Source organism: Syngnathoides biaculeatus, chromosome 5, assembly GCF_019802595.1.
Source record: "Syngnathoides biaculeatus isolate LvHL_M chromosome 5, ASM1980259v1, whole genome shotgun sequence".
NCBI lineage: Eukaryota > Metazoa > Chordata > Actinopteri > Syngnathiformes > Syngnathidae > Syngnathoides > Syngnathoides biaculeatus.
In genome coordinates, this window is record NC_084644.1 from 8,531,463 (window position 1) to 8,553,067 (window position 21,605).

The following is a 21,605-nucleotide window of genomic DNA, read 5'->3' on the forward strand; positions in this document are numbered from 1 at the left end:
AACTATTGTGGCACATATCCCACCAAGTTGGCCCAGTTTCTTAATCTCGCTGTGAAAGTGAGAGCGAGAAAGACAGACAGGAGAGGGAAAGAAAGAATGAAAGGATGACCCCCCCCTCCCCCGCTCCCCCCCCCAAAGTCACCGAGGAGTTAGTTTGATTTATTTATTCGGGACGATTTAAAGCGATATGCTCCAAATTTCGCCGCTTTCTTCTCACCCGGGCGCGCGCTCAAGCATTCCAAGTATTTGCCCGACAGATTTGACATAATCCCGTCGACAGATGGGTCGAGAGCTCATATCCTCCTCGCCGCCGCACCAGTGCGGCGACACACGCGCTCCGCGGACAAAGTTTTTGGTTTCAAATTGGTCTTCTAGTTTTTCTGTAATCCCGCTGAGAGACTAAACAATGCCGGTAAAAACGCAACTTTCTGCGCGGGATTTCCAGGGATTTACAGCTAAATTGTAAAAGCACGTGGCTTGAAAAGTTCCATACGGGGAACATTTGGATCTCTTTTTGACCCTGTTCTTGTGTTAGCAATAGTACATGACCCATTTTAGCAGTTCTGCTAAAATATTGTGAATTAAATCTCCTTCTATATCAGCACTAAAATTAATTTTATTCAGATTCTAACATAGAACCATTTAAAAAGTTACATTGACAATATTCAATATGTCAAAAACATTTCCAAATTTGCTACATTTAGTGCCTCAGTTCATTGTACATTGTGCTACTCCTTCTGTCAAATGTGTCTTGGCCACCTGGGGGCTGTATAATGCAGAAATACCGATATATGCAATACATAGAGATTGCCTTCCCAGTGAGGTGCAGTAATATTAGTCGCAGAGGGTAAAGAACATGCCTTTGAGGATTATTATGTTATATGTCTACATGTGTTGCGCCGCCATTTCTGTTTGAATCTCTGTTGCTTGCAGCTTTACAACACTGACACACACACACACACACATGCAGTTATTGTACTAGTGCACTGATTTGTCTTACTAGTGAGGATAAAGACCATACTACTAAAATATATGGACCTTAAACTGGATAGCAAAGATTTTTAACAACTGCTCAAACGACTTTGTGATTGAGCTGGCATTGTGTTGATGTTTGGACGTGCCAATCGTGTTTTTGTGGGTGTGTTGCTGTATTGTTGCGTAGTGACTGCCCCCCATCACCATGTGAGTCATTGCTTCTGTCTTTCGCCTCCTTGAGTCATGCTGCCAATGCAGCGGAGTACATTGAGGTCGCACGGGTACAGTAGAAGCTACAAAAGACCAGTGCAGTGGCAGAAAGTTGGAGTTCGAGGAGAATGCTCTGGAAAAAGAGGCCTCAAAAGTTCGAAAAGTGGTCCCGTTAACAGAGTGTGCCATAGGAAGCAGATACTGGTTGCGACTGAGTCTGATTCATTTTGTGATGATATGAACATGGTGAGAAAAAAAAATCTGGAAATTCAGTTTTCAGGATCAGCAGTTGTGGCAGTTTATCCTGCTGAGGTCTTTCAGGAAAAAGAATTCAAAGAACTGCAAATTCTACTGTAGTTACCCACAAAATGCATGGAATGTGGAGTTTTCGGGGAAAGGGAACGATGAACTTGAATGATTTTGACGGGGGGCGACTGTATGTAGTTTTGTTCAGGCGAGTTGTCTCTTGTGGTCTTAGGTATCTGACGGACCTTTCCGACTGGCAATCTTAAACTCCGTCCCCCTTAGCTACATATGCCATGTCCCGCAAGCTTCCAAAATGTTGACTGAACAGAACAAGTTTGAAGTTGATTCTCTTACGCGTATTCAAGATAGTATTGCGGTATGTTTTTTGCCAAATGCGTCAGACTTGTCCAAGAGAGTTCTACAGAAAGGTCTCAACTATTTCACGTAAGGATATGTACACGGAATTAAGATTTTGGACGGAGCGGGACGCAATGTCAGAGTTACAGCGAAACGTTGGCGATCGATGCAAAAACTTCGTGTTGAAATCCAGCAGGATCAAATAGTGGAATCGTACTGCGCATGTAAAGCAGGGTGAGTACTTTTAAACTTGGAAAGATCATGAGTAATATCATTGTAGTCTTTATAAGTGAGTTAGGTTCGATTTTCTACATTTAAACAATGGTGATAAAGCACTGATAATAATTCAATGAAACTCAGAGAAGATAGTTTTTCTTCACTTACCTTCGAACATACAGCCTTGTTTTTGTTGACATTGTCCACATTTAGTCGTACGTGCGGTCTTCCGCAAGCTCTAAACCTTCGTAGACACTTCGTCAACTGTGTTTTGGGGAAAATAAATCAACCTGGCCCCTTGTAACCTAGCAGGATATCTTTCATCAGAATTGCACGTTCCCCAAGTGCATCTGACCATTTTCTTCATAACATTAACTTTTCCAAGCGCCCGCTACTGACAACCAGCATTGAGAGGGGCGTGTCAAGCCAGGCGTTAAGACAATGCGACTATCTGATTGGCTATTATTGTTCGAGTGATTGACAGGTCAGAAAGGTCCATTGGAAAGTCAAACATTAAAAAAAAAATTTAGAAAGCCATTGAGTGTGGCTTCGTCTGTCTGCCTCGGTTCTTTCTTTGGACTCTCTTTGCCTTTAAGAAAACAAAAGTAGATCAAGCAAATCTACAGCACGTATGGATTACGAGTCAAACAACACACACGGCACGCATCTTTAAATCCCCCGGCAAATGTGTACCCCGGTACCACCAAGGAATACGAGGCATCATGGCTCATTATGCGTCATTATTTTGCAATTAAGACCTGAACCTCAATGAAGACCCATCACCAAGTCTCTAATGGTACAAATGAAGAAAGGGATCGTCACGAGCTGTGAATAATAGAATGAAATGTCAGTCACGAGACGGAGTTGCCACTTGGACGCTCGCGCAGTAAATGGAGACTTTTTAAGACATCAGTCACTCTGTTTACAAGCGCATTAAAAGTGTCACGTGGCAATATTCTAAGCCACAGGTGTCAAACTCGCACTTTCGGGGCCGGATTTTTTTCTACGGTGCACTAAATCAAGTGAAGTAAATGTAATTCCTGTTTGTTGATGAATTAATTTGTTCTTTGCATTTGAACAGAAAATCTGTTGGTATTCTTTTTTATATATTTCTGGTTTTATTTTATTGGACTGAAGAAAATGTCTGCCTGTTATTTGCAATTATTGGAAGAGTCCTTAAATACCTTCTTAACTCATTGTAGGTGGTCAATTCCACGTTGTTCCCATGTACTAAAAAGCAGAGGTAAATGTAAATTTCAAAATCCGGGTTATGTCAAATAGGGGAGCATAAACTGGGATCTGAATGAGATCCTGTAGATTATAAACTTTGTCTCCAAATTTTTAACGTGGATGCAACCAATGGATTCTTGAAGCATTCATGGCGTTTGAGAGTAGTAGAAATAAATTGGAGTTTTAGGATTTGAGGTTGTTGCAGTCTTCCATCAATCCATTTTCTGGGCCACTTATCCTCACAAGGGTTGGGGGAGTGCTGGAGCCAATCCCAGCTGTCATCCACCAGAAGCTGTGGTAGACCCTGAACCGGTTGCAAGCCAAAAAAAAAAAAATGCCTCTCGGTTCTGCCAATAAAACCGCGTCCCTGAGAAAAATAACCAATTTAAGACAAAACATGTTTTAGAAGGCGTCAATCATTTGTCTCCACTCGCGGCCAACACTCACTGTGGGCACATAATATTATTATTTATAATCCATCTATTTTCTTCGCCGCCTATCCTCATGAGGGTCGCGGGAGTGCCGGAACCAATTTCAGCTGTCATCGGGCAGCAGGCCGGGTACACGCTGAACTGGTTGTCAGCCAATCGCACGGCACATAGAGGCAGACAGCAGTCTCATTCACAATCCCACCTACGGGCAATTTAGAGCGTCCAATGTTTTGGAGATGTGGGACGAAACCGGAGTGCCCGGAGGAAACCCACCCAGGCACGGGGAGAACATGCAAACTCCACACAGGGAGGGGCTGGGATTTTAACCACAGTCCTCAGAACTATATATATACGTGTGTGTTTATATGTAAAGAGTACATATATAGGTGACATGGTGGATCTGCTGGGAAAGCATTGGCATCATAGTTCTGAGGACCCGGGTTCGATCCCGATCCCGGCCCCGCCTGTGTGGAGTTTACATGTTCTCCCCGTGCCTGTGTGGGTTTCCTCCAGGCACTCCGGTTTGCTCCTGCATCCCCAAAACATGCAACATTAATTGGACACTCTAAATAGCCCCTAGGTGTGATTGTGTGTGCGGCTGTTTGTATCTGTGTGCGCTGCGATTGGCTGGTGACCAGTTCAGGGTGTACCCCGCCTCCTGCCCGTTGACAGCTGGGATAGGCTCCGTGACCCTCGTGAGGATAAGCGGCACAGAAAATGGATGGATGGATATATATGCAGTTACCTTTTTTTTTCACTATTTCCTCCCACTACCATGTGACTCAACTACATGTGTAACTACAACTACAGGATGTGTGTGTGTGTATATACACATGTCCATATATATATATGGACACACACCAAACGAACTCTCCTCAAGCTGATGCAAATGTTAACAGCCAAGGCATCAGAAGTCGTACAGATGGTCATAAATATGCATGCGGGTTTGCGGCGTGCGGCGTCTACGCTCCGTCGACGTACTGTACACCGTGTCAACATATTCACTTCCAGATGTCATCGCACAGTGTTACCGTGGGAACAAAAAAAAACACTCGGTACTGAACCTGAGGCAATTAGATCTTACGACTTGTTATATTTGTACGTATAATCGTGAAGTGTGTCCATAAATTGTATCACGGAAAAAAAAAAAGGTTTAAAAGGTACGGGTACTAATTTAAGGTTTCTAATTTATTATCGGGCATTGTTTTTTTTCAGCAAATGTTGGGGTTTAAAAAATCGCCAAGAAAAGTGAGTCAGCAGGCGAGTCTCCAACGTGTGCGTCCATTTTCAGGCCTGCTCTGTTTTCAATCCCGCAAATCAGAGAAATGTAAAATTTGATTTGTGCCGCAATTTGTCACACGCAGATAAAGATTATCGCGCCTTCTGCTTTTGATTTTACGCCCTGCCAGTTCTGCCCCCCATGCACGCCGCCTTATCTACGTTCCCCCCCCCCCCCCGCCCCTCCGCCTTTTTCTCCCACTGCCGCCTCCCCTCAGCAATGTCGTCCAGACGCCATGGTGTTAGCTGACCCGTCAGTGCCATTGTTTGCCTGTCAGCTCGTACTCAGCCCGCGAAAAGATAAAAAAAAAAAAAAAAATACTTTTAGCTGTGTGTGTGTGTGGTGTGTGTGTGTGTGTTTGTGTGTGTGTGTATCCAGACATTTGAAGTAATGTGGAGCTTGGACAAAAGTATCGAGAAACTTAAAAGAGTTGTTTTGTGGAAATGTGAATTTTGAACACTGGTGGCACGGTACAGCTGTAAAGTGTTGGGCTCACAGTTCTGAGGTCAAGGGTTCGATCCTGGCACTGCCTCTATGGAGTTTGCATGTTCTCCCTGTGCCTGTGTGGGTTTTCTCCGGGCACCCCGGTTTCCTCCCACATCCTAAACACATGCAACATTAAAGGTCCACTGTCTTGAAATGCATGATTTTTAGTATGTTATTCATGAAAAAATGGCAGCCGGTATGGACCCATCGGTTTTTTTCACCACAAAACATGATTTTGACGTATGTGGCTTTTTGTAACACCCACCATGAAAATCCTGTCAAGGGATTTGTTTTCGAGAAGGAAGCAGGAAGTGACGTACAGGGCAGTAGCGCACTCAAGCGGACCCATTTCTTTCGATTAGTTTTACCTGCGGAAAGGTAGCTCTGTGTTTCTTAGTGTTAGCCAAAATGCCGGCTCATTGCATTGCTGGATATTGCTCGAACACTCGGGAGGGTGGATTCACGCGTCATACTTTTCCAAAAGACCCAGTTCATCGCAAAAAAAAATGGATTGCATGGGTGCAAAGGACGAGGGCTTCGTGGGTTCCAAATGACAGGCAGGTGTTTATACAGCTAAAAAATATATATATATGTATATTAGTTGAGGGGGAGGGGGACGTAATCCGTAAATCAGGGGTGCTAAATGTGTCGATTTGCGGCTGAAGCTGTGATCAGCAGACGCGGTGGCTCATCTCTGGTGCGGAGGTGGATCGGGCCGGGAGGTAGATTGGCCGCATGCGGTTTGGCCGTGATCCGCTTATCATCTAAATATGGCTCGAAACGATAGGGTAATATTGCCCCGGTCACTTCACTCAGTTGTGAGATGTCCTCTTCTTAGAAAAGAGCTTCCGTGTCAGAAGGGGCGTGTCCGTCTCCCATACTCGGTGCCACGGCGTGTTTTCAATGGCGAAAGTCCCAGTGTGATGTCACGGACAGAACGGGCAGCCAATATGGCAACGACTTGAATGTCAAATGACACTTCCGCAACTTTGCGCATGGATGACGCGCTCTCCGCTCATTTATTTTTTCATATAGGCATTGAAGTGAATAACGTTATATGTTTTTTTCATTACAATATCTATTTTAGATTGGCATTGAAGTGAATAATGTTAGATGCATCTTTCAATACAATATCTATTTTAGAATGTTTATAGGCATGACAATTGACCTTTAATTGGAGACTCTAAATTGCCCCTAGGTGTGATTGTGAGTGCGGCTGTTTGTCTCGATGTGCCCTGCGATTGGCTGGCAACCAGTTCAGGGTGTACCCCGCCACCTGCCACTTGACAGCTGGGATAGGCTGCAGCACTCCTAGTCACCCTTGTGAGGATAAGCGGCTAAGAAAATGGAGGGCTAGATGAATTTTGAATAAAAGAACAAAATGACTTTCGACAAATGTATTTGGACACTTACAGGAAGTGAAGAAAATTTGAAGATTGGACAAATATATTGGGACACTTACAGGAAGTGAAAAGTGAGGAAAATATGTCATTGCAAAGCGCATTGCCATCTGGTGCGGGTTGTGTCGTTGTATAATTGAGTTCTACGCAAACAGGACCTTTCCTCGAGGGCCTCGGTGGCACCGAAGAAAACAAACACTTGAATTAAACAAACCCAGTGGCTCGCCTCCAAACCTTTCTGCGCTCGCTCGGAATGTGATAAATCTTTAGTGTGTACTCAAATGTGGCGCCCCAAAAGCAGTCCTGCTCTTTCATATAAGATGTAATCTGTTATTTGACGGGCTCAGTCCACTTCAAGTATGACTTTGAAGTATTAACACCGACAGGAGTTCAGACAAAAGTATTAGGACAAGTACATGGAGTGAAAAGGTGGAATTTGGACAATGTTGTGAAAGTTCCAGAAGATTTAAATCATGGAATTTGGATGAAATTTGGCGGAACGGTGGAGCAGCTGGTAAAGCGTTGGCCTCACAGTTCTGAGGACCGGGTTCGATCCCAGCCCTGCCTGTGTGGAGTTTGCATGTTTTCTCCGGGCACTCCATTTTCCTCCCACATCCCCAAAACATGCAACATTAATTGGACATTCTAAATTGCCCCTAGGTGTGTTTGTGAGTGTGACTGGTTGTTTGTTTCTATGTGCCCTGCGATTGGCTGGCGACCAGATCAGGGTGTACCCCGCCTCCTGTCCATTGGGATAGGCTCCAGCACTCCCCATGACCCTCTTGAGGATAAGAAAATGGATGGATGGATGAAAGTTTTCAGACACCTGAAGAACATGGGGGAGGGGGGGGTTGGAGCCTGAATAAAAGTATTGAGACAGCAGGAATGGAAATGTGGCGTTTTGGATGAAAGAAATGGCACACTTACAGGAAACAAGGTGAAAATAAGGATTTTTAGACATAATTATTAGAACAACTAAAGGAAATCAAAAGGTAAAATTAAGGTAGGGGCTGAGAGTTTCTCCAAATCTGAGGCCATGGTCCTCTGTCGGAAAAACGTGGCGAGGAGTTGAAGTATTTTGGGGTCTTGTTCACGAGTGAGGGAAGAATGGAACACAAGATCAGCTAACGGTCCATTGTGGTGAAGAAGGAGCTCAGTCGAAAGTTGAAGCTCTCAATTTACCGGTCGATCTACGTTCATAGCGAGATGAGTTGGCTGGAGCATCTGATCAGGATGCCTCCCGGAGGTTTTCTGGGCACGTCCCACGGGGAGGAGACCCCCGGGGACGACCCAGGGCATGCTGGAGAGATACCATCTCTCGATTGGCCTAGGGAGGCTTCAGGATCCTCCCGGAAGAGGTGGATGAAGTGGCTGGGGAGAGGGAAATCCGAGCATCCCTGGTAAAGTTGCTGCCTCCAGGACCCGACCTCGGATAAGTGCTAGAAGATGGATAGATGGTTGGGCGGAGGTTTTCTCTTTGTCCACGGTTTGCTTCAGTGAGATCATTTTGTTGGCTGCCTTTGACTGTTTGGAAATGGGCGGACACGCCGTTAAGTGGGACACCCTCAGCTTGCTAATGAATAAACACGTCTGCTACAAGTCATTTCGTAACGGGCGTCAGTCTTAGCTCGCTTGCTTGTTATCGATGCTGAACCGAAACAATTCATACCATACACCCCCCTCGTTCTCGCCACTTCATGCCTTCTCCCCTATTTTTGCGTCAGTCTTTTTCTCCCACATGCCACCATCATCATCATCATCATCATTAGAACTTCCGCCTTCTCTGCACGGAGGCGCACTCTTGTCTGGGTTTCTGATTCGGGAACAGCGGTTCTCAGACACCCGCTGCTCTCCAGTTGCACTCCCCCCACCCCTCCAAACAGCATGTGCAGAGAGAGGGAGTGGAGAAAGACAAGGTTGGGGGAGGGACGGCACATCCTTCTTTATGCCCAGAGAGAGAAATACGAGCGGCGTGGAATAATGGGAAGTGTGCCAGGTGAAGGACTCAATGCAAGTACACCGTTTTTGTGGGTCTAATCATCATAGAGATGCCTACCAAATTTAATGTTGCTAATTAAAACATGTTTCCGATGCCATCCAACCATCCATCCATCCATTTTCTACCACTTTTACAGCTGGGGAAGTAGCTTCAGCAGGGATACCCAGACTTCCCTTTCCCCAGCCACTTCTTCCAGCTCTTCCGGAGGGATCCCGAGGCGAGTTCCCAAATCAGCCGAGAGACATCGTCTCTCCAGCATGTCCTGGGTCATCCTCGGGGTCTCTTTCCGGTGGGACGTGCCCGGAACACCTCACCAGGGAGGCGTTCCGAGAGACATCCGGATCAGATGCCCCAGCCACCTCATCTGGCTCCTCTCAATGCGGAGGAGCAGGGGCTCGACACTGAGCCCCACCCTGATGACGGACCTTCTCCCCCTATCTCTAAGGGAGAGCCCGGACACCCTGCGGAGGAAACTCGTTTTGGCTGCTTGTATCTGGCTTCCGATGCCTGAATTTCAAAAAGTCTATGGTTTGCGACCAAAAGAACATGAGTTTGATTTTGTTGTTGTTGTTTTACGGCATCATCAAATAAAACTCACCATGACAAAAACTCACATTCAACGCAATTCAACATTGTCCATTGATATCCCATGTGTGGTTCAAAGGGAGTAAAACTCAAACATAATCACCAGGAAAAGTATTTAAAAGGACATTATTATTTTTGGCCCACAAATACACAACACGCACGACATTTTTTGAAAACACTTTACCCCTCAAATTCATCTCGTGTGACTCTGGACATGTGTAACATATTTGCTTCGTTTAAGTGTGTCCGTTCTTATAGTAACAGCAATTTGCCAGTGGAGGGCGCTGTGTCGCAGCCGTCGGCCAACGCTGCTCAGCTCATTCGAAGGAGAAGCTGCAGCCGAAATCACGTAACTGGCCATGTTGCCGGTCAAACAAAGCATTGTTCAATGCTAAGTCCATTGAGACAAAACGGAAATATGTCTTGTAGCATGACGCCCAGAGTTTTGTCCGATACCGTTAAACATTTAGAATGTGATAATAAACGAAAGTACGCGGAAAAATGAGAAACACTTGGCATAGAGGACCCATATTTAATGCCGAAGTCGATATTTTCGCCGATAAGAAATTGGACTGTTAACGCGCTTCCACTTGTCTTGGACAACTGGATCTTCTCATGGATCTGGTCAGTTAGTCGTCGAGATTTACACTGAAGAGTTTGAAAGTGTAGAAAAGTCTGGACGGATATAAATACTTCGTTGCTGGATCTGTTCTCAATCAAGAATCAATCCCACATAGTGATGGACCACTCAGATTTTTTCAATACAAATACTAGTATTTAAATAAATGACACCTGGTTTTACACAAACTCGCATTCATTCACTATGATTGGAAAAAAAAAGACGACGGCTTGACTGGTCGTGAACGCGGCCAAACATTAACCTTTCCCGGAATCCATTGATCTTTTCAGCCAGTATTCAATAGAAATACCAATATTTAAATAAATGACCCCTGGTTTTACACAAACTCTCATTCATTAACTAAGATCGAAAAATGAAAAAGACGGAATGTACACGGAAGCGATTGCGGCCACACTTTAACCTCTCTGCTGCGACAGACGGTTTATTTTATTATCAACTTTGGGAATGTAGAGGTTAATAAAAAAACCGGAACGGGAAAATGATGGTAAAACGAAAACGGTGAGGAGCTGTACTGGAAAAGTCTGAATTCACCCTAAAATGGGCACCCTTCCTTGTGTCTCTTATGGCACGGCTCCTAGAAATGTCTTTGGCCGCCTACCCATGCCTACTAGAGTCCGTGGCGCTCGCCTAAGTGGAACTGGCTCTGGGAGCTAAATTTCAAATAAAAGTTCTGTTGTGCGCGACCGAGGCAATTTTGGTGTACGCGGGTCGTAATAAAAGGAGGGTGAAAGGCAGGCGAGACAGGTAATCCGAACGTGGGGGGGGGGGGGGTTAAGGCATCGGAAAGAGCAAATGAGTGAGCAAGGTGAGAGAGAGAGAGAGAGAGAGAGAGAGAGAGAGAGTAGAGCGAGGCAGCACACTGCAGATCCTCGCCCACTGTCGCCTCTCTGCCAGCAGAGGAGACGACAGCGCAGGAGGGAGGACGCCATGGAGGAGCCTCTCTGGAGCCTCTGACAGCAGCTCTCCCGCTGACCGCCACCACCACCACCGCCACCACCTCCTCCTCCTCCTCCTCCATCCTTCCACCAGTCTCCATGTGAGTGTCCTTCAACTGCCTCAAAGTGAACCGTGCTCCACTTCTTCTTGCCTCTTTTTAGGACTACACCCCCCCCCCACCACACATTTATTTTTCCTCGCCTGACCTCCCCGAGCTGAGTGGAATTACTTTTTTTTTTTTTTCCCGCCTCTCGCGGACTATGGGCCCGACGGGGTGGCGGCGGGGGGGCAGCCGGCACCTCCCGGTGTCACTGCTGCTACTGCTGGGCTGCGTTTTCCGGCGGGATCTCGCACAGACGGACGACGGCGGGAAGTCCGTCTACTTCTGGGAAACAGGTACAGCCAAACGTGATCTCTTGGTGACGTGCGAGTGCGCGACCTGCAGGTCAATTCAAGTCGGTCGGTGTGTTTTTTTTTTTTTGTTTTCTTCTTCAAAATGCCACGCAACTTCAAAGAAAGCGAACCCGAACGGGAAGGATGACCCCGATAGCAGCTCGCTGTGATCCGCGTTGCACTGGATTACGCTCCTCTCAGGTGATGCCATTCAGGCATTATTCCAGAACGGGAAGGGAGGAGGACGAAGAGTACAAAAAAAAGGAGGATGGAGGGGGTCGGAGGTGGTTTTTTGACAGATTTGACACAGGGTGCTGCGTTGGTGGTGTTTTTAATGGGGCTATACAGCTATTAGTGTTAATTAACGTGGCTACACAGGGAATACTGTTGTTTAACGTGGCTACACACGGGTTGTTGTTCGTTGGAGTTTTACGTGCAAGATCATGTGTATTAGTTATCGTTGCTACACACGGAATGCTATTGATTAACGTGGCTACACACAAGTTGCTGTTAGTCGGACTTTTTCGTAGCAAATCGTCACAAGCATGACTGAACATGGCTACGCAGGGAATAAAATTGCTTCACTTGGCTCCACAAGGATTGTTATTAGATGTTGATAGCGGTTAATTGGAGTTTTACATGCGAGATCATGTGCGTTATTTCACATGCCTACGCAGGGAATCCCTTTAGTTAACGTGGCTACACAGGGAGTGTCATTACTTCATGTGGCTACACACGGGTTGTTGTTAGTTGGACCTTAATGCACAAGAAGATCATGTGGAACAATCGATGTGGCTCCATGGGGAATGTAATCGTTAATGTGGCTACACAAGGAGTGTCATTGCTCAATAAGGTTACACAGGAACTGTCGCCATGAAACATGGCTACATAGAAAATGTAGTCTGACTGTCTGTCTCTCGCTCTCTTTCTCTGTCTCACTCTCTCTCTCTCTTTCCATGCACACACGCACACCTACGCATTGACTCCATCCATCTTTTTCATAGAGACTTATCCTCACAAGGGTCACAGGGATCGCTGGAGCCTCTTCCAGCTGTCAACGGGCAAGAGGCGGGGTACACCTTGAACTGGTTGCCAGCCAATCGCAGAGCACATCAAGACAAACAGCCGCACTCGCAATCCCACCTAGGGGCAATTTAGAGTGTCCAATTATTGTTGCATGTTTTTGGGACGTGGGAGGAAACCGGAGTGTCCGGAGGAAACCCACGCAGGCACGGGAAGAACATCCAAACTCCACACAGGCTGATCCAGGATTGAACCAGGGACCTCAGAACTGTGCAGCTGATCCACCGTGCCGCCTATACTGTATATATACTTGTAATTTTTTTTCAATTGAACCCGCTTTGTGAAAAATACTCGCTGTTTAAAATTATAACGGCTGTCAATTATTGACAGATTTTTGCTATTTGTGGTCCGGCGGTGACTATCTCCTGCGAATAACGTGGACCCCGACTCTGTTTGTCTGGCATTGGGCTGAAACCACCCAAGTTCAAATTTCTGAATATCTGACACTTCAGTGATTGCGGATAATTGTGAAACGTATGAAAAATGGTTGGATGCTCAATGATAAATTCGTCTCGCAGTTTGTTTTCCAAACTTGCCGCCCGTGCGACATCGGACCTTCAAACTTTGCCCCCTCACCGCCGACTCCGTTCCAATCACGCCTGCCGTGCCCACCTCATCGTTTGACGCAACTCGCCGCCTCTTCTTGCATCTTTTAAGAGGATGTAGCCGCTAAGGAGATTAAAGCAGCGGGGATTTAACGAGTCAGGAAAGGGAGCGGACTTGAGGAAGGGGAGCGGCGCGCAGTCGGCGGAGCAACTTAACCTACATCCACCCCACTGTAGGTCAGCTGCGATTACGCCCCGACTCCCACGCCACGCCACACGACGCCACACCGCGATACCTTTTTTTCCTGAACGCTCCAGGAGGGCTCCGTGCTTTGAAATGTAATCCAACAGCAGGGAGGAGTTCAGTTGGCCTCAGTCTAATGCATCCCATTGATTGCGAGCCCACAGTCTTTGTATTACATTCACACATTTTGGCACTTTGGGGGCTTTCAATGAACCCCCATCCATGTTTTACTTTGTTCTTCAAATCATAATGCAATTACAGCGATACCTCGACTTATGAGTTTTTCAAGTTATAAACCGATGCTTGTTTTATTTCTCACTTTGTGTTACGCGGCAAACTTTGTTCCGAGCGTAATGCACCATTAACATTTTTTTCCATCGGCTCCACCGGACCCCGAGGCGTGTGGACTTTAAATGTCAAAATCTGCAGTTGAATATTAACAGCTCTTGAGAAAAGTTTCATGCGAGCCGATGTGACGGTCTGAGCGCTCCCCCGTGCTGAAACTTGAATGGGCGTGCGTTACTTTCAGGGAACTCTGGGTACGTAGCAGACGCTTACTGGGAAATGTCCCGCCTCATGCTTCGCCTTTTTCTACATAGAGGGAGCTAAAATATGTTATAATTTAACCCTAATCATAACCCAACGTTACACATTTATCTACAATCGCTGTGTTCGTCCATAGCAAACATGAACACTCGGCAACAAGTTGTCGAATGGCACATGTTGAAGCATGAATGGGGGATGCTTCAGACTGGCTGGAGGTTTATAAAATGTACGCGCGTGCGCATTAATCACAAAAAGACACTTTGCAGCACCGTAAGCGCTCAGACCGTCACACCAGTTGTGTATGATTTCTCCTAAACTGTCTCGCTAGCTAGCTAACTAAAAATGTGTCTGTGATGACAAAAATAACTCGTTTAATTCAATACACGGATTTGCTGCGTCTATGGGAGCGGACTATAACTGCCAAAATTCGCACAGTCCACGACCCACACTCCACCCCTTGACCAAGTTTCACGAACGACGCTTATGTATGACTTCACGTAATCGTGCTAGCTAAGTGACGGACTAACAAATGAACGATGACATCCAAAAAAGTATGCGTTCATCGAAGGTGACACGCTGTGGCGACCCCTAACGGGACAAGCCAAATGGAAAAGAAGATCCAAATGTGTTGGTTTTGAAAAATTTGATTCCATGCACAGACTTGGTGGATCAGTGCCCCACTTGGTGCCGATCTGAGTGATCTGGAGCTGCCAAATTGTGTGCTAAAATTATACAGCGTCTGTTGCAAACGTAGTAACTGTGTCAAAATCTGCACTTAAATTTAACAGCTTCTTCCATAACTCACAGACTAACGAAACAGTAATATTTCGTGTAAGTCGGTTATGAATCTATGTGTGGTGCGATGCTGCTAACTAACTGACTGACTAGCTAAATAAAAACGTTGACAATCCTTATAATTCAATGACTTGGTGAGTCAGTGCCACTTTTTGTAAGTGTCGCTGACAAAGTGTGCCCTCAAATGTAATTCCTTTTTCCGGGAACAATCAAAAATATTTACGGAAAGTCCTTTTCCGGCTCTCGTTCCACCTTTTTCCGATTTCTCTTTGGGTGGAAAAGCTCCAGGCGGGCTCTGCGCTTTTGAAATGTAATCCAGCTACTGGGAGTTTAGCTGGCTTCAGTGTAACGTATCGCATCGATTGCAAGCCCGGAGTCGTTTTCACTCCTGTTTTTTTTTTTTTTAATTTCTTTTTACATTCACAGAATTTCCGTCTTTGAATGAATCCCGGACATGTTTTGCTTTATTCTTTAAATCAAAAAGCGATTATGTTTGCTTTGGGTTGTTTGGGTTGCTTTTTTTTTTCTTTCTTTACGCCTCGTCTGCAAAGCGAGTTGGCGATTGTGTACGTTTGCGCGCCGAGTCGGGAATATTCTTGTGGCAAGCGTTGCGCTGATGTTTTGCATATTGATGAGTGTGGAGCTCAAGTACCGGGCCTGTCTCGGAGGCTGTGGGGAATGGCCCTGCCATTCATTTCCTCGGCTTTACCTTCCTGCCTCGCTCTTTTGCTCGTGTGGAGACATCTCAGGTTTTTTTTTTTTGTTTTTTTTTTTTGAGGAAGGTGCGACGACTCGGAGCAGTTTAACGTTCCGAGCTCTCTTTCGAGAGAGAAAATCTCTGCGGGTAGTGCTGAGGATAACCAGATAAAAACAAGTGGGAGTGAACTAGCCTAGCCTAACACAAGCCTATGATGAAGGTGATAAAGGCATGGCACACTTTTCTAGTTCCTTCGAGACACCACCTTCCATTTGCAGTTTTTTTTCTTCCTTGCAACACTACGGCGCGTTCCTTACCTCTCCCAGGCACAAATGTGATGGTGAGAAGTATGGTTTTGATGGCAGTTTTAGTGTAGACCAGTTTCCCTGATTATCAGCGTGAAATTGTTTACATACAGTATACAGGGATGAGAATCTTCTGCGGATTGTCGGGTCCTGACTGGTTGTACGAATTTCTGGAGTGTCAGATACGTATGCGAATCCTGACGCTAATCTCACAAAAGCCCCACCTTTTACGAGTTAGCATTCAGAGTCCACAAATGCTGTGTCTATGTGATTTATGTTGCAGGGATGAGAATTTTCTGCGGATTCGCGGAACTCTGTGTTTTTTCAGCTGAAAATGACATTTTTGTGGAACGTGTAAATCCGTTGAGAAAATTGGGGGGGGGGGTGATCAAGACCGGCCGCCAGCATCTATCGGCAACGCTCGTCAAGAAATTAGTCACGGTTGTGATAGCGGAAAACGGCTTTGCTATCTGTTTGCATTAAATTTGTTGTATATAATAACGACAACGTTCTGATTTCCGGCAGCATTTTGGTGGTATTTCGTCGGTATTTTCACTCTGATGTTAACATTTCATAGAGAAGCATTCTGTTTACTACGGCATTGTTATAACTTATAGACATAAGTACGTATATGTCATCGAGCGTCTTCCCGTTTGCTGGTACGGAGAAAGTCTCGGAGCGAAAAGATGAAGATCGTGCCATTGAAATAAAACTGTTCCAGATGGGCGTGGCTTGAAAAAAGTGTAACTGTGCAGATAGGAATGAAAACGGTATCAACATGTCTAACCGAACACATACAAAAAGTGGACGTTCCCGGCAAAGGTCTGTGCACTCTGTGTTCCGATAGGAGCAAAAAATATCCAGGCGCGTATCCAAACCAGGACGTACATTTCTTAAATATTATATAATTGACAACTAGTAATACGATTAGGCCTATCTGTAGCACCGGCCCTGTAGATCACGCATTTTATCGCTCAGTTTTATATCTCATGATCTCGCTCTCTCTTTCTCTCTTTCTCTCTCTCTCTCGCTCTCATAAGTACTATTTCTGAAGTATAACTTGTCACTGGAGTAGCCGATTTGATATAAATTTCACTCAGTCTACATTTTTATGTCTGAAGTTTGGCAACAATTTTTTTGGTTGTTTGGACTCCTATTTTAACCCATTGGTGGGCAGCGTCCCAGTTTTGGGACATCGTGATTTTCACACATTATATCCTTCAGTATATCAAAATATTTAAGTGTTGTAATCTGGAGCCATAATTTAGTATCAGGAGAGCACTGTTCCTTCCTCTTCTACACAAAGTAGACTTCACTTAATGTTTGATATTCTTCTGATGTCTGCATCTTACTCATAATCGTACTGAAATACGTTTCTGTTAGCCGTTTAGATGAAGCTTCTCTGGCACCGGTTACTTAGGTCGGACCGACATAGGACACAATAAAGTTTGGAACGTTGAAACGCTGATGTTTTTAATTTTATTTACATTACATAATTGTCATAAACTAGTTGGATTACAGCTATACCATTTTTTTTCCTTGAAAAATATATCCTTTAATGAGCAAGGTTCTATATTTGGGACGATCTACTAAGAAAACCCAAATACCCTCTTTTGGGCAGCGTCCCATTTTTGGGACGAGATTATAAATTATAAAGTTATCATATAACTTAACCATAAAAGAAGTGTTATTTCCTTGATTGTGGCATGTTAGGAGACTTTTATCTCAATAAGGCAAAAAATTGCCACCCTGCCCCTGAATGGGTTAAGTTTTCAAAATGTTATGATTGCGCTGTATTTACACTGTTAGAAGTAATCAGATTTCACCGTTTAACAGTGTGTTTTATAAAAAAAAAAAAAAAATTGGGAGCCCAAAGGGGGGCGCACCCCCTTTTGAAACCCCGACCCCAAAGGCAGACATTTGTGTTTGTGTTTTTTCCAAATTGGTCATTCTCATCCCTGAGTGTGTCTATCATGAAAGGACTCGTGAAAAAGCCTGAAGCACGCATGGCATGAATTGAATTGATTAGAAAATGAAGTCAGCCGTTTTTGGTGAATTTGAGCATTGTTGGGAAGATTCCCTGATCAGTGAGAAATTGGTTGGTTGTGTCTATCATGTCACAGTCCTCAAGTCTCAAGGACCCATGGCAGAAATTCATGAGGAAGCCGCCCAATTGAGCCCTAATCATATTCAGGCACCCTAGATGACATTGTGCGAAGCTTTTTCCGTTTATGTCAGCTAAATATACAAAAATGATTAACGACGGCGGTCAGGGTGCACTCCTCTAACCTTACCCCCCAGAAATTAGCTCTGATTTTCAACTATTTCGCCTCGCTTGCATTACAATATTTGCACGCTGTCGTGGGAACTGCCCGAGCCGTCCGCAATCAAACATTGGACCGCCCCTGCTTAATCGCAGCATCTGAAGTCATCAAATGTCGCCGTATTCGTACAGCAAACTCATTGTTTTCGTTGCAGAGGTGCATACGGTGCATGCTCACATGAAGACGTCCTCTCGGTTCCCTCTCTCGTGGCTTGCGTGCACTTCATTATGCGCTGGGCAGATACAAAAATGTCAAGACCTTCCATCCTCGCAATTACAGGTGCAATATCCGGCCGAGGTGTCTCCGTCTACCTCAGAAATTGCCTTTGCTGTTTTGACAACATTTTGAGCAAACTGCAGAGTAAAAATAAATGGAAACAACTGCTTACACGTCACCTCGCTGTGAAAGCTCATTAGGGCAGCCGAGTCGGCAGCAAGAGAGTCGACATAAACTGTGCATGAGGAGTTCAAAGGCAAAAGTCGTTAAGCAACATTTGGACATAAAATAGAGCCACGCCTACCCGCAGACTGCCTATCATGGCATTGCTACATGGTGCATTTCCTAATGCTGCAACACCAAACAACTAGCATAGAAAATGAAGATGAAACAGCACCAACAGCCAAGCTCCATACGCATTTTGGCACAGATGCGGTCATCTCCATTTAACCCAATCAATCATGGCTCTCTGCCCCTTGCCCCTCCATAAATCGCTGCTAATGGAGCTTCAATTGTGATTTGCGTGTGATTTTTCTCTCCCCTTGAAAGGGTTCCATTAAGGGTTCATTTAATTCAAGGTTAAGGTTTGATTCCGCGGCAGGGTGGTTCAGCTGGAAAGTTCTCAGGTTCCAGGTTCAATCCCGGACCCGCCTGTGTAGAGTTTGCATGTTCTTCCCGTGCCTGCGTGGGTTTTCCCCGGGCACTCCGGTTTCCTCCCACATCCCAAAAAGATGCAACATTAATTGGACACTCTAAATTGCCCCAAGGTGTGATTGTGAGTGCGACTGTTTCTCTCGGTGCCCTGCGGTTGCCTGGCAACCAGTTCAGGGTGTACCTCCTGCCCAATGATAGCTAGGATAGGCTCCAGCACTCCCGCGACCCAAGTGAGAATAAGCTGCTAAGAAAATGGATGGGTGGATGTTTTGATTCCAGAGAGTAATAGTCCTAGTACTTTTTATATCAAAACACAATATTTCACCTTTTCAGTGTATTTTTATAGTTATGTGGAAAATCTGGACTTGTCTGTTTTTGAACTATATTATTTTCTTCCAATTGTCTGCTTTTGCGATTGAATTACATCCAGGACCACCTACAAAGAAAAACACATTTCCAAATTTGACTCTTAATTGTGTCATGTATTATATACAAATTATTAGCGTTTACATGAATCGGAAAGAATGCAAAAATAGCAAATCTTATTCAATTCACAAAGAATGTATTCTGCAGGTACTGTACATATATGGTTTTGCATTTAACTTATTCATATATAATGTTTAAAAAAGTTAAAAGGTTGCGCTTTGTGGCAAAATTTCCGATCGAACCTACAATGACCGCTCCAAGTGGGCTTGATTTGACCCCCGTAAATCTTTGCATCCTCGTCAAACAGTTCATTGTGTCCGTAGGTTTTCCACAAGTTGCTGTTCTCTAACGAGGACTGACAGCAAAATTTCCAACAGGTGTTTCATCCTTGAATTGACCACAAATAATTGTTTTAGTTATTATTTTATAGTTGTGTGGAAAATCTGGACTTGTCTGTTTTTTAACTATATAATTTTCTTCTAATTGTCTGCTTTGGAGATTGAATTACATCCAAGACCTCCTTGGAAGAAAAACATTTTTATTAATTTCACTCTTAATTGTGATTTATTATGTTATACCCACTAACTTACAAGACCCAATATACAAATTATTAGCATTCACCTGAATCGGAAATTATGCAAAAATAACAAATCTTACTCAATTCACAAAAATGTATTCTGCAGTTACTGTAGATATCTGGTTTTGCATTTAAAGGGGAAATCCACTGGTTTGCATTAACAATGTATCCAATAGGTCATGTAATATGTACTTTATTTTGACAATGTGATATTAAATCCTCTCTCATTTAATAATGTTTTGAGAAGACCGCTCACGGCTGTGTATGGAAGTATGCCTCCGTCTTTCCGATCAACCGGTACCGGTATTTCTTCACCAGATAAGTATAAATCTGAGAAATCAGTGCTGGGCACAATGTAATCGAGCCTTTGGTGCGCTACCTTACAGGTCACATCTGCGCAAGTAAGTCTTGTGACTCACGAAAATGGCAGCGCCCCTGAAAATTCGTAATTGTCGATAAAAATCTTCTCAAAACACTATTAAATGAGAGAGGATTTAACATCACATTATCAAAATAGAGTACATATTACATGATTTATTGGATACATTGTTCATCCAAACCAGTGGATTTCCCCTTTAAATTTGTCATATATAATGTTAAAAAAGTGTGGGCCTTTGATCTTGTGGCAAAATTTCATCTTGAACCTAAAATGACCGTTCCAAGTGGTCTTGTTTTGACGCTCCGTAAATCTTTGAATCCACGTTTTCTCCAAGTTGCTGTTCTCTCACGAGGACTCGCAGCAAGATTTCCGACAGGTCTTTCATCCTTGAATTGACCGACAAATAATGATTTTATTTATTCCAGAATCTAATTTAGAATCTAAATTACTGTGCCCAATGTGAACTGAATCGTAATCTCAAGACCGAGCTACGTACCCATTAAAAGCCACGACTGTTATCTGCTTCTATTTAGTAGCATGCAATACAAGCGTCTAATCCGAAACGTCAACTCTCTCCTAACTGTGTGCGACAATCTTTTGCGTGAGGAGCTTTCCACCTTTGCCAAAGCCTCCCCTTTAACGACCTGTCACATCGGCGTCGGGGTCGCGCAGCGAGCGACGTGGCAGTTCCCCGACAGGCCCGTTGTCAGCCCTCCTTCTTCACCTGGCGCGGCAGCGACGAAGGAAGTCGTCTCGTTAGCGGCTTCCTCCGCAATCACCGTTGAAGAGTGACGTCTCGGTAATTGAGGGAGAGGCAGGTGTGACCAGTTCACGACTTCAACGTCGGCAGCCGAGGTTGCGAAGGCGACATTAGCGTGGCTCGTCGTTGGAAGCTCCGCGGTACCGGAAATATTTAAGCAATCGTTTTTCGGGGTTTTGCTGTAGGTCTATACGGCCAAGTTTGATTTTTAGAGGCGCGTCCCCTAAATGTAGCGGCACAACATTGCTGGCACCGGAAAGAAGAAAAGTAGCAGAGAAGGTGCCGCTACTAAACTACATAAACGTAAAGATAGTCGTTCTTCTCCCAGACTGGTGTTGACGAAAGCTCTATGCTACTTCCCTTAGCCTCCCTATGGACCTTTGCATTAAATGTTAGCATTGAGACAACAGACTTTTTTTTTTTTTTTTGGATAAAATTTGGTTTGGGTTTGGTTATGGAGGGGTAAAACATTTTTTTTTTAATTATCTACTGTAGTTTCTCTATAGGCTGCAAGGTGGAGCAGCTGGTAAAGCGTTGGCCTCACGGTTCTGAGGACCCGGGTTCGATCCCCGCCCCGCCTGTGCGGAGTTTGCATGTTCTCCCCGTGCCTGCGTGGGGTTTTCTCCGGGTGGGCACTCCGGTTTCCTCCCACATCCCAAAAACATGCGACT

At 44.8% G+C, this 21,605-nt stretch overlaps 1 protein-coding gene across 1 annotated transcript in view; it reads left to right on the plus strand.

Annotated features, from left to right (window-relative positions):
* thsd7ab (thrombospondin, type I, domain containing 7Ab) overlaps positions 1–21,605 on the plus strand; it is a 180,494-nt gene that overhangs the window by 27,616 nt on the left and 131,273 nt on the right. Inside the window, exon 2 of the mRNA XM_061818909.1 lies at positions 10,952–11,386. Coding sequence (XP_061674893.1) covers positions 11,251–11,386 — 136 coding nt within the window. The 5' untranslated portion in view covers positions 10,952–11,250. The remainder of the gene's footprint in view (positions 1–10,951; positions 11,387–21,605) is intronic.